General features: G+C 43.7%; 1 protein-coding gene across 2 annotated transcripts in view; it reads right to left on the bottom strand.

Moving 5' to 3' along the window:
• Positions 1 to 14,982, bottom strand: part of HECTD2 (HECT domain E3 ubiquitin protein ligase 2) — a 144,075-nt gene that overhangs the window by 55,849 nt on the left and 73,244 nt on the right. For both annotated transcript variants that reach the window (XM_077258960.1, XM_077258959.1), the window contains exon 4: positions 1,625 to 1,727. In XM_077258960.1, coding sequence (XP_077115075.1) covers positions 1,625 to 1,727 — 103 coding nt within the window. The remainder of the gene's footprint in view (positions 1 to 1,624; positions 1,728 to 14,982) is intronic.

The following is a 14,982-nucleotide window of genomic DNA, read 5'->3' as shown; positions in this document are numbered from 1 at the left end:
ACTAATTGTTCATGATTCAAAGGAAAAACCCACAAATAACATCAGCTGAAGTACAGGACTCTCTGAAAACTAGCTGTGTAGTAGTTTCAAGAGGCACATTAAGGAGGCACTTGAAGAAAAATGGGCTGCATGGTTGAGTCCCAGAAGAATGCCATTACTGTGCAAATGCCACAAAGTATATTGCCTACAATATGCAAAACAGCACAGAGACAAGCCTCAAAACTTCTGGAACAAGGTAATTTGGAGTGATGAGACCAACATTTTACTTTTTAGTCACAACCATAAATGTTACATTTGGAGAGAGGTCAAGAAGGCCTATGATAAAAGTAACACCATTCCTACTGTAAAGCACGGAGGTGGATCACTGATGTTTTGGGGATGTGTGAGCTACAAAGGCAGAGGAAACTTGGTCAAAGTTGAAGGAAAGATGAGTGCAGCACATCAGCAAATACTGCTGCGCATGGGACGTACCTGAACGTTCCAACATGACAATGATCCAAAACACAAGGCCAAGTCGACCTGTCATTGGCTACAGCAGAACAAAGTGAAGGTTCTGGGGTGGCCCTCTCAGTCTCCTGACCTCAATATCATTGACACACTCTGGGGAGATCTCAAGCACGCAGTTCATGCTAGACAGCACAGGAATTTATAGGAACTGGAGGCTTTTAGCCAAGAGGAGTAGGCAGCTATACCATCTAATAAAATAAAGAACCTCATCCACAACTACTACAAAAGACTACAAGCTGTCATTGATGTTAGAGGGGCAATACACCGTATTAAGAAATGGGGTATGTGAACTTTTGATCAGGGTCATTTGGATGTTTTGGGTTGTGATTATGATTTAAAAAGAGAAAACACAGTAGTTGGACAATAAATGGCTTCACCCAACCACTAACCATGAGTGGAGTAAAAGTTTTGGTGTTAGGCTTCTTTCACACATCCGTCTTCCAAATCTGCACAGGATCCGTCAAGACGTTGAAATGACTGATCCTGTGCAGATTGTGGAAAACGTGTCTTTCTGACGGACCCATCAAGGCTATGTGCAAATGTTGTGTATGCGTCTTCGCAGCGGTTTTCCGCTGCGAAAACACATACACAACACAAACCAGGTTAAAAAAATAAAATTAAAAAAAAATTGCGGTATTCTCACCTACCGGCGTCCCGCGCAGCGATGCTCCCGGCAGCTAGCGTTCCTAGTAATACATTGCCAATTCTATGAATTTCACCACAGTTTAAAGAGAATAGCAAAGATTTATAAAAGGAAGAGAGAAGAAGCAGCGATGATATCCTACACATTATAGAAGATCTACATGCCACTTAGGAATTGGAGAAAGTCTGATCCTGACCTAGGGTTAATGAGATGGCAGCAATTTGTAAATGACATGCAAGTGGCATGCCAAAGAGAATAATAAAGACTTTCGCACATGAGGACAACTCAGGGACTTCTATTTCCAGGGATTCTATTTTAAGGACGATGCCCTTTAAATCACTCAAAGCAATGATTTTTTTTAAGCTCTTGTATTCTTCATCACACTGGAGTCCCTTTACATAGCAGTGTAGAATAACGTTTCTAATCCATTATCCACCATGCTAATAAAGGCTTCTACAGAATGTTATAGATTACCTTGAATGCAGCATTTAACTCCAGGAACGAAGCAAATGTAGTTAAATAGAAATCGTGCACGGCTTTCCATTCTCCTGTGGCTTTCGCTTTGTCCAAGTCTATCCTGCAAAAATACAGTATTACACAGAAAAATAAAAAAGTGTGCGGCAATTATAAATTACTGTTTAATTTCCCATTATTCAGATATGAAAGAGAAAAAAACCGTTCCAACTGGTACCAGATAGAAGTGACCAAGATCCTGGATGACTTTCACAGCAGGGCTAGAATACTTTACCATCAGTGTAACAAAATCCAACTAAACCAACTCTGAAGCAAAATCAATTTGCCCTAAAGCAAAGAAATGTTGGTCTCAAATAGAGTAAGAACCTAGCGTTACAGGGTATAAATCATCTGGGATGTAGATCGCCTTAAAGGGAATCTGTCATTAGACTTGTACAACGTAATCTGAGAGCATAATGTAGGGCCAGAGAGCCTGATTCTAGTGCCGTGTCACTTATTGGGCTGCTTTCTCTAGGTTTTGATGAGATCACCGTTTTATCACCAGAGATCATCACTAGCCACTAGTAAACTTGCTGCCATATAGTCCAACCCAGGCCTCACCACTGATTCGCAGCTTTCAGAAGTGTGGGCGGGGTTATGCAGAGCTCCACATTCAGAGAACTGGTAGATGAGCACCATATAAAACAGGTTTTAATCAAAACTGCAGCAAGCAGCCCAAAAAGTAATATATCACTGCAATCGGGGTCTCTGCCTTTACATTGTGCTGCTCTTCGATGAGGTTAAGAAAAAGCTGGTGATAGATTCCCTTTTAATCGGTTGTTCCCTTTCACCTGGTTTTAGCCCACAGGCTCAGTGATATCTGAAATAACAAAATGAGCTTTACTTACCCTCTCCGGGTCCAGCGCTGACTCTCTGCCACTGCCCCAGTCTTTTTTGATCATCTGAAGAGATGACATCACATCAACAGCAAAATTGATAGGTCTTTTTTGAAGGGATTGTCCCATAAACGACATTTTTCACTCACTTTCCAAATACATGACTTTGAAATTGCTGGTGGTTTGGTTTCTGAGACCCCCCCACCGATCCTGGTTATGGGGGCCTCTGTAAATGGTGAAGTAGAGAGCATGTCTGTCCACTGCTCTGATATGAGTGAATGGCTCAACGGTCGGCCGAACCATCGTTTGGTTGACAGTTATCTAAAGTGTATGGGTCACTTAGGAATATTTTCTGGTTGAATACTCTTCGATATGTCTGGATAATCCCTTTAAAGTTGGCAGCATGGACAAAGTGAGAAAGGCAGAATATATATATATATATATATATATATATATATATATATATATATATATATATATATATACATACATATATATATACATACATACACACACACATCTGTTAAAGATTTTTTCACAAAAGACTTTGGGCCAGATTCATAAAAACTGGCGTTCTATAAAACGGTCTTCCTGATGGGTGTGCTGGAGCGGATGGGTGTGCTGGAGCGGATGGGTGTGCCTTTTAATGAATTAGGTGCATCTTACACCTTACAAGCTCCTCCTCCAGAAAGGTTGCTTCCATATTTTATGCCAGTGTCAGTTTTGATGAATTTGCAAATCGGGCTTTACCACTCTCCATCTCAACCTTTGTCTGCCCTCTTTAAAGAAGCTGGCTGTGACTCATGTAAGAAAAAAAAGGCCAAAAGGGGCAAAATAATCTGTCAGCAGGTTTATCTTATGTAATCTGAGGACAGCATGAAGTAGGGGTTAAAAATATAAAATTCAGGGATGTTTCACTTATTAGACTGTGTGCTGTTTCAATACAATGAAGGCTTTATCACCAGGAGATTATCACTGCCTGGACTATAGCTCATGTGAGCACTGGTCCGACCACACCCCCTCCTCTGATAAGCAGCTTACTGTCAATATACAAGTGTACATAGAAATATGTGGGGCGGGAGGTACCCGTATTTTCCGGATTATAAGGCGCACCGGATTATAAGGCGCACTTTCTATGAGCGCCTCATAAGCAATTTTGTTTCATATATAAGGCGCACTGGATTATAAGGCGCAGCACATTACCGTTAAATAAACCATTGCTCAGACTGCAAGTCAAGATTTATTACACTTTTTAACAATAACTTGAAACTGGTTCAGCTGTAATTGCAAATCAAAACGTTTACCGTACTTTTACTCTATGAACCCTTCAATCCCACCTCGTCCAACAAGCCATTACCCCTTATTACCATATAGCTCTCTATCTGCGCATGCGATGCCCCCAGCAGGCATTTTCCCAGAGTCGACCGCATAGTAAACCATGTACTGCATAACTTATAGCTTTAAGCTTGAAACCTGCATCATAAGCATGTCTCTTAACAGGAGGCATTTTTTGGGGTAGTGGATATAGTTAACGCTAAAGCACAGATATATTGCAAGGATCCTGCGCACAGAGCTGTAAGTATCACAGCAACCCTGCACGCCGGTCACATCCACCCTGCGGCCAAAGCTCTTCCGCCCCACCTGCTGTATAGGAACGTCACGGGACCCCTGCACGCCAGCCTCATCAACTCTGCAGCGTGTCTGCTGCACGGGGCTTCAGGAAGATGGCCGCGGGATGCCGCGTGTGCGCAGAAGAGATCGCGGCGGCCATCTTCCCAAAGCCGAGATGCAAACTCGGCTTTGGAAAGATGGCCGCCGCGATCTCTTGTGCGCACGCGCGGCATCCCGCGGCCATCTTCCTGAAGCCCCGTGCAGCAGACACGCTGCAGAGCACTCTTCTGCGCACGCGCGGCCCCAGGAAGATGGCCGCCCCCACCGATGAAAGGGATGACAGCGCAGATCGCGCGCTGTGTCTTCACGTGGGCGCAGGGAATTCGGAACTTGGACATGCGCACACCACTACGCCACCAACGGAAAGCTGGGGAAGAAAAGAGCGCTGTGAACACACCCATCTGACCAGACCAGCCTGATTGACAGGCGAAAACAGCGACTTTGGTAATGTATTTCTCAGCATAGGTGGGGAATCAGGGTACACTACATACACTATAGTAACGCACAGCGCAGGCCCTATTTAACAGTATTTATAGCTCAATCTGAAAAAACGGGGTGACAGGTTCCCTTTAATACTGTTGGAGCTAGATTGTGCTGTGGAACCAGGTGCCAATTAGGGGCGTAATATAAGCGTGCACTTTATTTGTACTTTCACTTTCACTTCGGGCCCGCAGCCAGTTGGTCTTATATATACCAATAGTGGTGGTGCTGTGGTATGCCGCCGCCGACCCCTGCCGCCCACGATAGAGGTAAAGGATCCTGTATGAACCTCTCTCTTGGTTCATATATAAGGCGCACTGGATTATAAGGCGCACTTTCTATTTCTGAGAAATTCTCAACATTTTATGTGCGCCTTATAATCCGGAAAATACGGTATTTGCTTTCTGACCTCTGCTTCATGCTGCATCCAAAAACTCTGGTTGTGTCCCAACTGCTGCACCCAGTAAACTAAGTAACACATCATTTGAATCGGTCTCTTTTCCTACATCATGCTGGTAGGTAGAAAAAAAACCCGGTGACAGATAAATGTTGCAACTTTTCATAAAGTTTTCCAAACTAGAATTCTGGTGAAAACACTTTAATGAATTGGGTCTTTTGTCCCTAAATATATGGTGAAAATTGTTCAAAAATGAGAAATAAAAATAGTTCTCAGCAATTTGAGTTTATTTATGGACTGGCACGAGGTGCAGCAACATGTCCTCATCTCCTAAGGAAGATAAGCGGTAGCACACAATTACTGTTATTTGCAGCAATCTTTTTCTCGCTCATGTGCAGCCACTGACCTCGCTTTTCACCCAATTCTTTTTTTTAAAGTTCTTGTTTATTGTTCTTTTTGATTTGCTAATGGCTTAGCTATTAGAACATCGTGTGGCACGCTGAATGGTCTGGCCAATGAAAGATGCTGCCGTAGACTCATGGATGCCTCCTATTGATTTAAGCCAGGATACCGTACCCCATGTGTCACTGAATATTGGGCACAGATAAGAATCAAATAATAAAAATAACCAAATATTTCCATCCTATATCTTGTTTAGGATTTAACAATTCTTGAGATTTTATGGCTAAATGCAAAGCAGTTGAACATTTTTGGTGTTCTTCCATAGCAGAGAAATTAACGCGTTCATTCAAAGCGGCAGCTATCAGGAGGCCTATGTCATCATGACATTGCCTAGGTTTTGTTCAAGGATTCCATTTTTTTTCTGGTAAAATGATGGCAACTGTGCAGTTCACTGGGCACTATCTGCACCTGGCACGTGATGGATCTGTTGCAGCTTTAATTTAGTTATTGTTTGTTCACCAACTCCCTGATGAAGGTTTATGCCGAAATGCGTGTTGGAACTGCGCCATTCCAGCAGGACAAATTCATGGATAAGGTAGGCCTTAATATCTGCCTTCACTGACATATTTTATGTTGCTGAACACTTGCTCCATTTTTTTACTTTAATCTTATCACATTGACTGGTCACCTATCCCCCCATAACACTTCCCCACTTCCTTATTCATTTAACACCTAGTCTTGTGTATTTTTATATATTTATCATCACCTTCCTCTTGCTGTGTTTTGACACCATCTAGTGTTCCCCTATTTTAACACACTTGTCATCTATTATCTGTATGTAATTTTTCCACTTATATTGATAAGTATTTGTTTTGGCTGCACTCATTTTTTTGTAGGTTTTTCTTCTTCAACCACAGTAGAGCAGCTGGTTACATATAACATTTTCTACAAGAAAGCATCTAACTTTATGTGCCCACTTTTATTTATTTCATTTGCTTGTATATCGCCATTAATTCCCCACCGCTTTACAGACATCATCATCACTGTCCCCCATTGGGGCTCACAATCTACACTCCCTATCAGCATGTCTTTGGAATGTGGGAGGAAACTGGAGAACCCGGAGGAAACACAGGGAGAACATAAAACTCCGTGCAGATGTTGTCTATGGTGGGATTTGGACTCAGGATCCCAAGGCTACAGTGCTAACCAATGAGCCACCGTGCTGCCTTTGTACATAAAGTTTCATTTACATAAAAATCGGGTCACCCAGACAATTTTTCTTAGGCAACCTGAACTATAATAGTATAAAAATGCTGTAAATTCTACAAAGATATATATTAATTATTACAATATGATTACACTGTTAAAAAGGACTCTTACCATATTTTGGGCTTCTATGCAGTTTTACCCAATGGTAAAAAGTTTCTCAAGTCACCTGTATGAAGCGGCCATAATTAATTGAAGTTCCAGAACACTGTGTGCTGTATGTATGTGAATTCCTACTGAAGAGTCAAGTGGGCGGTCCCCATCTTCCGGCGAATTATGCAGTCCAGTCCTTGAGCACACCCATCCTGGATAGACTGACATCCCACGGGCTGAGGACATCTGCCACTGACCAAAAGTCAGATGCCACAGGAGATGGCTTGTGATGTTGTAACGTTGGCTGATAGATGTCCATCACGCCAGGATCGCCATATTTAGCACTAAAGAGGGACCGCCCAGATCACTCCTCCCTGGTATTAAACAACACCCACTATTCTTTAAAGGGGTCGTCCAGTGAAAACAAGTTATCGCCTAGCCGCAGGACAGGAATACCTTTCTGATTGGTGCTTCTTGCCACTGGGACCCACATCGACTCATACAATGGGGAACACTTATCCCCCCGTACATAATTGTGCAACAAGCTGGATGCCCACCCGCTGCTCCATTCTCTATGGCGCTGCCGGACAAAGATGAGTGGCGGCCCAATAGGCGTTGAATGGAGTGCAGGTCGCACGTGTGCGCAACCCCTCCATTATAACAGGGACAAAAGACCTCCAAGCTTCTCCGCCTACATAACAGGACTTTCTGCCCACAGCACACGGTGGTGAAGCTCTCATGTATATACAGAGATGAAAACCTGCAAACATTTCTACATAATCACACCTTGGACACCACAGAAGATGTCACTGTACGTGGCCGTCTTATGTAATAAGCTGTTTCCATGAGAGGAACCATGACTAAATCGCAATTCTTTACGAGCAAACTGTTGACATTTCAGAAAATTGACCCAGCACGCATCAAATTATACCGTCCAGGAGCAACAGTAGAGGAAGATAATAGGGATTGCCAAATTCAAGCATATTCCTTCGTTAATGATAACGTAATGTGTGCGACTGTCTCCATTTATGTGCAGACAAAGAATAAACTGTTCCTGCATAATTGAGACGTTGTGTTATGTAACCGCGACCCATCCTCTGAAGAGAGCTGGTTCTGTCAGGAGCTGCTGCCTGGGGCACGAGGACTCGCTCCTGTAGTAGACAGGACGCTTGGTGAAGGCTTGGTCGTTCCAAGCAGGGGTAGACACACTTAGCTCCGTAATAAGGGGCATGAGGTTTAAACTTCACGTAACAAGAAAAGTCACCAAATGGTTTAGATTCTATGACAGAAGTTTCCTTTCTGGGGTCTCACAGAAGTTCTCCAAAAGGATCTTAGATTCAACGAGCGCGTCCTGTCTGTGAGCTCGAAATTTCTTCTTAGCAGGTGAAATTAAAGGGAATCTGTCACCCCATTTTAGGCCTATAAGCTAAGGCCACCGCCATCAGGGGCTTATCTACTGCATTCAATAATGCAGTAGATAAGCCCCCGATGTAACCTGAAAGAGAAGAAAAACAAGTTATATTATACTCACCCAGGGGCGGTCCCGATGCGGTCAGGTCCGATGGGCGTCGTGGCCCGGGTGCAGCACCTCCCATCTTCATACGATGATGTCCTCTTCTTTGCTTCCTGTCACGGCTCCTGTGCAGGCGTACTCTGTCTGCCCTGTGAGGTGCCGCTCCCGGGCCATAAAGCCCATCGGGCCGGACCGCATCGGGACCGCCCTTAGGTTAGTATAATATAACTTGTTTTTCTTCTCTTTCAGGTTACATCGGGGGCTTTATCTACAGCATTACAGAATGCTGTAGATAAGCCCCTGATGGCGGTGGCCTTAGCTTATAGGCCTAAAATGGGGTGACAGATTCCATTTTAGGGTATGTGCACACGTATCTGTGAGGGCTGTGGATTTTTCCGCAGCGGATTTGATAAATCCGCAGGGCAAAACCGCTGCGGTTTTTCCTGCGGATTTATCGCGGTTTCTATTGCGGATTCCGCTGCAGGTTTACACCTGCGGTTTTCTATTGGAGCAGGTGTAAACCCGCAGCGGAATCCGCACAAAGAATTGACATGCTGCGGAATGTAAACCGCTGCCGTTTCCGCGCGTTTTTTTCCGCAGCATGTAAACGCATGGGAAACTGCTGCGGATCCGCAGCAAAATCCGCAGCGTGTGCACATACCCTCAAGCCTTAAAGTGGCTGTTTGATCAGCTGGTGGAAGTCCGCAGTCCCTCTATGTGACTGCATGCTGGAGAACCCTGTTTGCATGTGCTCTTCACGCTGTCAGGATTCCCTAGTTTTGCTGGTGAGAGTGGACGGTCACGTGACTGCAAGTATGCCATTTGCCCACGTGCAGTCACATGCCGACTAGACGTGCTCAGCCTCACCCAATACAAGCGAACTGAGCGAGGCTGAGCATGTCTAGTCAGATTGTGGCAGTTGGCATGCTAACCGCATACCTGCAGTCACGTGAATGCCTGTTCTCACCGACAACAACAGAGAATCCTGCTAGTGTGTGACATGCATGCTGTAAGGATTCAGAAGACTGCAGTCACACGGAGTGACTGTAAAATGCACCAGAAGACAGGACAACCCATTTAAGCCAAGCTAGAGGTGGACTAATAAATTGCTCGTCTTAATTTTATGGCAGTAAAACATTTGAAAACAATTATTTAACGACTCTGACATGAATTTTCAAAGTAAGTACAACAAGCCCATCAGGTCCAAGACATCAATTTAATAGTGTATACACCATGTATAGTGAAATCTGGCAACGTATCTGCTTTAATAGCTTTTCACTATTAGGTGGTTTCTGCCAAATTACCAAAAACTTACTCTACGCACTTGATTGAGATCAGGCTGTAAAGCTGGCAAATTTTAAGCTGACTATATACATTAGACACCCAGTAGGTGAATTGTCAATCAGCTGACAATTATGTCTCCCCCAACGCCCAGCTCAGCATCAGCTTTCCCGAAACAAAGAAACACAATTGAATCCATGTTCCTTATGTCACCCAACAAAATCTATTGGGAGACAATAGGAGACCCCAATACACATTACAAAGCAAAGGGTTCGGCCGACTTATCCAATGGGTATAGGGGCTTTAGTTGACCCCTTGCTTTGCTTTGAGTCATATACTCCATAGAGTGGTTTATTCTTTATCCGATCACTATAGTTTCCCACTAAGATTTATAGGATTGCGAATCCCCAGAGAACATCACAGAAGTTGGAATCCATCGCAGATCTAAATCTCTGCTCCTGCATTTTATCAATGCCATTATAACACAATCAGCGTGGCCTAATCTATGCCCCACTCCTCCACTCAGGTAATAAGGTTTGTAACAGCTGTAGGACACAAAACTTAGTAAATGTGCTAATGACATGGCGCCTGATACTTAGAGAATTAGTTACTACTATGGCTCAAAGTTTATGGTCCTCAAAAGTAAAAAAGATCATTAAATAAGGATGAAAGTATTATTAGAAGTAATCTGAGGCAGTCAGGTGTGCACCTCCCCAATAAGACACTACTGGACATGGGAGTGTACATACAGGTCCCCACCGCTAGGTGGCGCCACAGTTTTATTGTATTATACAGAGGATGTGCTGTTCTGTCTGGGTCCCTTTATACTAGGCGCAAATCTCTGATATACAGACTATTTTTTTTTCTTCTCTTCTTTAAATGTGTTCCCCTCATCATAGATTAAACAGCCGCAGGGACTTGAATATATTTTTCGAGCATGCCGAAGACACTAGGTTAACACCCAAGTGTGCTCAGATATCCGAGCACGCTCACTCATCAATAATTGTTACACTTAAAGGGAATCTACTACCAGGCTTCTGCTACTCCAACTGAAAGCTGCATGATATAAAGACAGAGACCCCGATTGCAGTGATGTGTCACTTACTGGGCTGCAGTTTTGATAAAATCCCTGCTTTCTCTGCTGCAGATCTATTTTTTTTATGCTGAGAGCTGTATAATCCTGCTCACACCGGTGATTTCTGCCTACACTGTGCATAGGCAGAAAGCTGCCAATAAGTATGTGTGGGAGAGTTATATAGAGCTCATGAATATGGAGGACTACATGGCAGCAGGATTACTAATCCTATTGTGATAATCTCCTGCTGATAAAACAGGGATTTTATAAAAGCTACAACAAGCAGCCCAGTAAGGGACACATCACTAGAATCAGGATCTCCGCCCATACATCATGCTGCTCTCAGATTAGGTAGCAAACACTTGGTCACATATTCCTTTTCAATCCAGTATCAGGTAGAGAAATGTACAGAGAGATGAAATATAGATAATCTGGTTTCTGCCCTGCTGCAATGTTGGTGGAACAATCTTGATCTTCTTAAATTTGGACATAAGCAGATATGTGGGGACAATAGGTCCACGATGAATGTTCTCTATATATCTGCAAAGAGACATCAGAATTACCGGTAGTTTTCTCTGATTTCTACTTTTAGACCAGCAGATTAGCGGTCACTGATAACTGAACCTTCCGCCATGGTCTTACTTATGAAGACAGAGCTTCACAAATCATAACATGATGGACAAATTGGAAAATCACAATGAATAATCGAGATGAGTAACACACTGCTGGCAACAATAACAAAATAAAAAAAATAAAAAAATAAAAACAAGAACCAGTTTCTTGTTCACATCCATTTATAGGGACCCAGAACCACGAACCACAGGCAGATAGCAGCTGTTGGGGCAGCAAAATGGGGATCAAGTAGGTGCAAAAATGAAATAAAAATATTTCCGGATTCAGGACAACAGCGGCATTTACACAAGGTGAAAAAATTACATATTGTTATTAAGTATTCTATGGTGTAAAAGAGTAAAACACGTGCTTGCGCTTTGCACTAAATAATTAGGAAACTCTCTCATCAAAACGTTCCAGTCAAGTTTCTCCTTAGCTGGACCCATTTTAAGGATTATTCAAAATGTCATAAACGGGATCAGAGTCTGGAAAATGGCACTTCCCGAAGTCCAAAACTCTTTAGACAGGAGGCAATAATCCCGCAAATTATGGAGGCATCACCAGAAGGTTCTCCATGTATACGGGTGCTAGAACGACTGGAAGACGCATTATTTCAGCTAAAATCATTGGCTCTAACGCCACAAACTATTCTAGGTACTTTTCCATGGTAGACTTTTTGCTATGCACAGTCTGCTAATTTCTAAGAATTATCATAGCTAGGTCGGCCCTCGCTAAAGAAAATTACCACTGAGTGCAAAGTATGCACCCGACACTTCTTTATTTCTAGAATATATATTGTCACACAGTGAAAAATATACAGTAGTTGTTCTCTCGCTGCCGAGTCGTGTGTGTCCTCTGAACCGAACACAATTATCTGCAATTTGTGTCCCTAATGTCTGAGAACGAGCATGGCTTTTCTAAAGTAATACAGAACATCAGCCCTAGGGATAAATACTGGAGTCGTGATTTTCCGCTTTCCATCAAAAAATGTGATGAGTGTTTGGTCATTTTCCAAAGAGGGATCTGTTGCTACTTTTGTGTTTTTTTCATTATTATACACGAATGGTGAAAAAAAAGAAAGATATGAAGGTTTATGTCTGTCGCCCTTACACATATAAAAGCTACTACCAAACGTCTTACTTAAAGACCCTTTACTTGAGATAATGTTTTGGGGTTTGTTTGTTTTTTGCATTTTTCCCCTATATCATTAACTGTGCAGAGAACCCTGAACTCCAATGTCCTGATGACAAAGCTCAATCTAAATCCTGGTAGTCTTCATCGGGTCATTACAGGGAATACTTTTTGTCTTCATTTGGCCACTTACAGTAGAAGGGGATCTGCAAGTCAGGCCCTAAAGGGGTAGCCTGCCCACTTCCATTGAAAAGAGTGAAACGCTCCTCTAATGGAATCATTACTAGATTGTCACCCCATCTACTCAGTAACAACCCCTTTAAAATAAGTTGGCAAACAAAAATTAAGAATAATGTTGTATGGGGTGTCTTCCACTCATGTGAATGCAGCCAATGTTTCTGGATAAGTGGAAAATCCCTCTAAAGAAGCACAGACAAAAAAAACGTCATTGTAATTGTATATATGGCGCAAGGCTGTCTGACAGGAAGCATTTGTAGTACATGTGAATAGACCCTGACTAGCATTCTGCCGTCAGAAGAATTGGGGTGTAAACCTGGAATCACACACGCAGCTTAAGGCTATGTGCACACAGGGTCTTTTTCAGTTGGATTCCGCCCAACATCTACCTGCAAAAAAAACTGCAAAAGCGCCCCATAAAATGATCACGATGCACAGCAATGTCAAAAGGATTCTGTCTTATGTCGCTTCCTTTGGAAACCCTGAAGCGGTTAAAAGTGACAGAGTAAGAGACCTGCAAGAATGACAGAAATACTGCCACAAATCCACTTCTGGAAAGTGACCACAGGCGTTTTCCTGAAGTGGTTTCTTCCAGAAAAAGTCAGGGCCTGCTCCGGGATCTAAAAGACAATTTTGTTGCTGTTTTTGCTGCATTTTTGGAGCCAAAGCCAAGAGTGGATTCAAAAGAAATGTGAACTATAAGGGAAAGACTGATCCTTCTTAATACAGCATTTCCCTGACCTTCAGCGTGTTCCTTTATTTCTGAGCACCAGTGTAGTAAATTAATAGGTAGGAACTTTATAAATCTGTAAGTACAGTAAATGTCAGAGTCTGTTAGCCTTGGCCACTTGCGTATAAAGTCACAGAGCTATTCACTTCTCCTATAATTGCATTGGATGTCCCTGCTGCCAACACAATTACCAATACTTAAACTTCAAAGTCGTCCTTTTACACGAAGGCCAAGATTCAGTTTAACCGGTTTCCTGCAATTACTGTCAAAACCATTTGTGATATCTTTACATCCGATCAGTGGACACATGTCTGGACTACTACTATCGATTGACACAACTGCCGGTAGAGCTGGCAACGGTCATATGTTAACCCAGCAGTGTTGATTTCAAGAGGCTGATAAATGCTTTTCCTGAAGTTTTTACTCATGAAAAAAAAAATTCAATAAAGAAGATGATACACTACAGTATAGGTCTGGGCTTAGGCCCATCAATGTATTTTAAGGGGGTCCCAAGGATCAGCAGAATCCCTGGCACATACCAATGAGTGCAGCTTTTCCTGATACTACAGCTCAGCCTGTACAAGCGAATGGGACTAAATGCAGCAGAGCTGAGGTAAAAGTGCCACCAACAGGACTCTGCCAGTGCCCCCCCCCCCCCGACAGGACTCAGCCAGCGCCCACCGACAGGACTTAGCCAGTGCCCCCCCCCCCCCCCCCGACAGGACTCAGCCAGTGCCCCCACCGACAGAGATCCGCCAGTGCCCCCCCTGGCAGGACTCAGCCAGTGCCCCCACCGACGGGACTCAGCCAGTGCTGCCCCCCCCCCTGACAGGACTCAGCCAGTGCCCCCCCCCCCCCCGACAGGACTCAGCCAGTGCCCCCCCCCCCGACAGGACTCAGCCAGTGCCCCCCCCCCCCCCCCCGACAGGACTCCGCCAGTGCCCCCCCCCCGACAGGACTCCGCCAGTGCCCCCCCCGACAGGACTCCGCCAGTGCCCCCCCCCCCCCCCGACAGGACTCCGCCAGTGCCCCCCTCCCCCCCGACAGTACTCAGCCAGGCACTGCTGTATTGGTCTCAAACAAGCACCACTGCCCGTTGGTTCTGTTCACCCGGGTTGGGGGTAGATCGGTAAATCCCTACAGATCACATAATGATGGCCAATCCTAATGATAGGTCATCAATATATCTTGGAAAGACTCTTTAAAGGGTATGTGCACACAATATATTTTGGATAATAGCACATGTTCTTTTTAGCATTGCATAATAGCCTTTTCATTTGGATCTCAGGTGGATGTTCACACATTGCTTTTTTATTTTTTATTTTTTTATTTTTTTACTTTTTCTGCAGCCTAAACTCACTCACTTGGAGGTAAGAATGCCCCTTACACCAAGCTGGTTTTGCTGCATTTTTGGTGCAGATTATTTGAGTCATTTGTTAACATGGTTAATGAAAGTTAGTTTTGTTCACCAAAAAAGGAGCAAAAATGCATGGCTGCATTTTTGTCAGGGTGTTTTTGCCTTCTCATTGCTGTCCATAGTGCAAAAGTGCAGCAAAAACACGAAACTGATATGCTGCAGTCTTCAAAAAAGCAGC

The sequence above is a fragment of the Ranitomeya variabilis genome, chromosome 4 (genome assembly GCF_051348905.1).
Source record: "Ranitomeya variabilis isolate aRanVar5 chromosome 4, aRanVar5.hap1, whole genome shotgun sequence".
Classification (NCBI taxonomy): domain Eukaryota; kingdom Metazoa; phylum Chordata; class Amphibia; order Anura; family Dendrobatidae; genus Ranitomeya; species Ranitomeya variabilis.
Note: the sequence above shows the minus strand (reverse complement) of the source record. Positions and strands in the feature narration are given on the sequence as shown.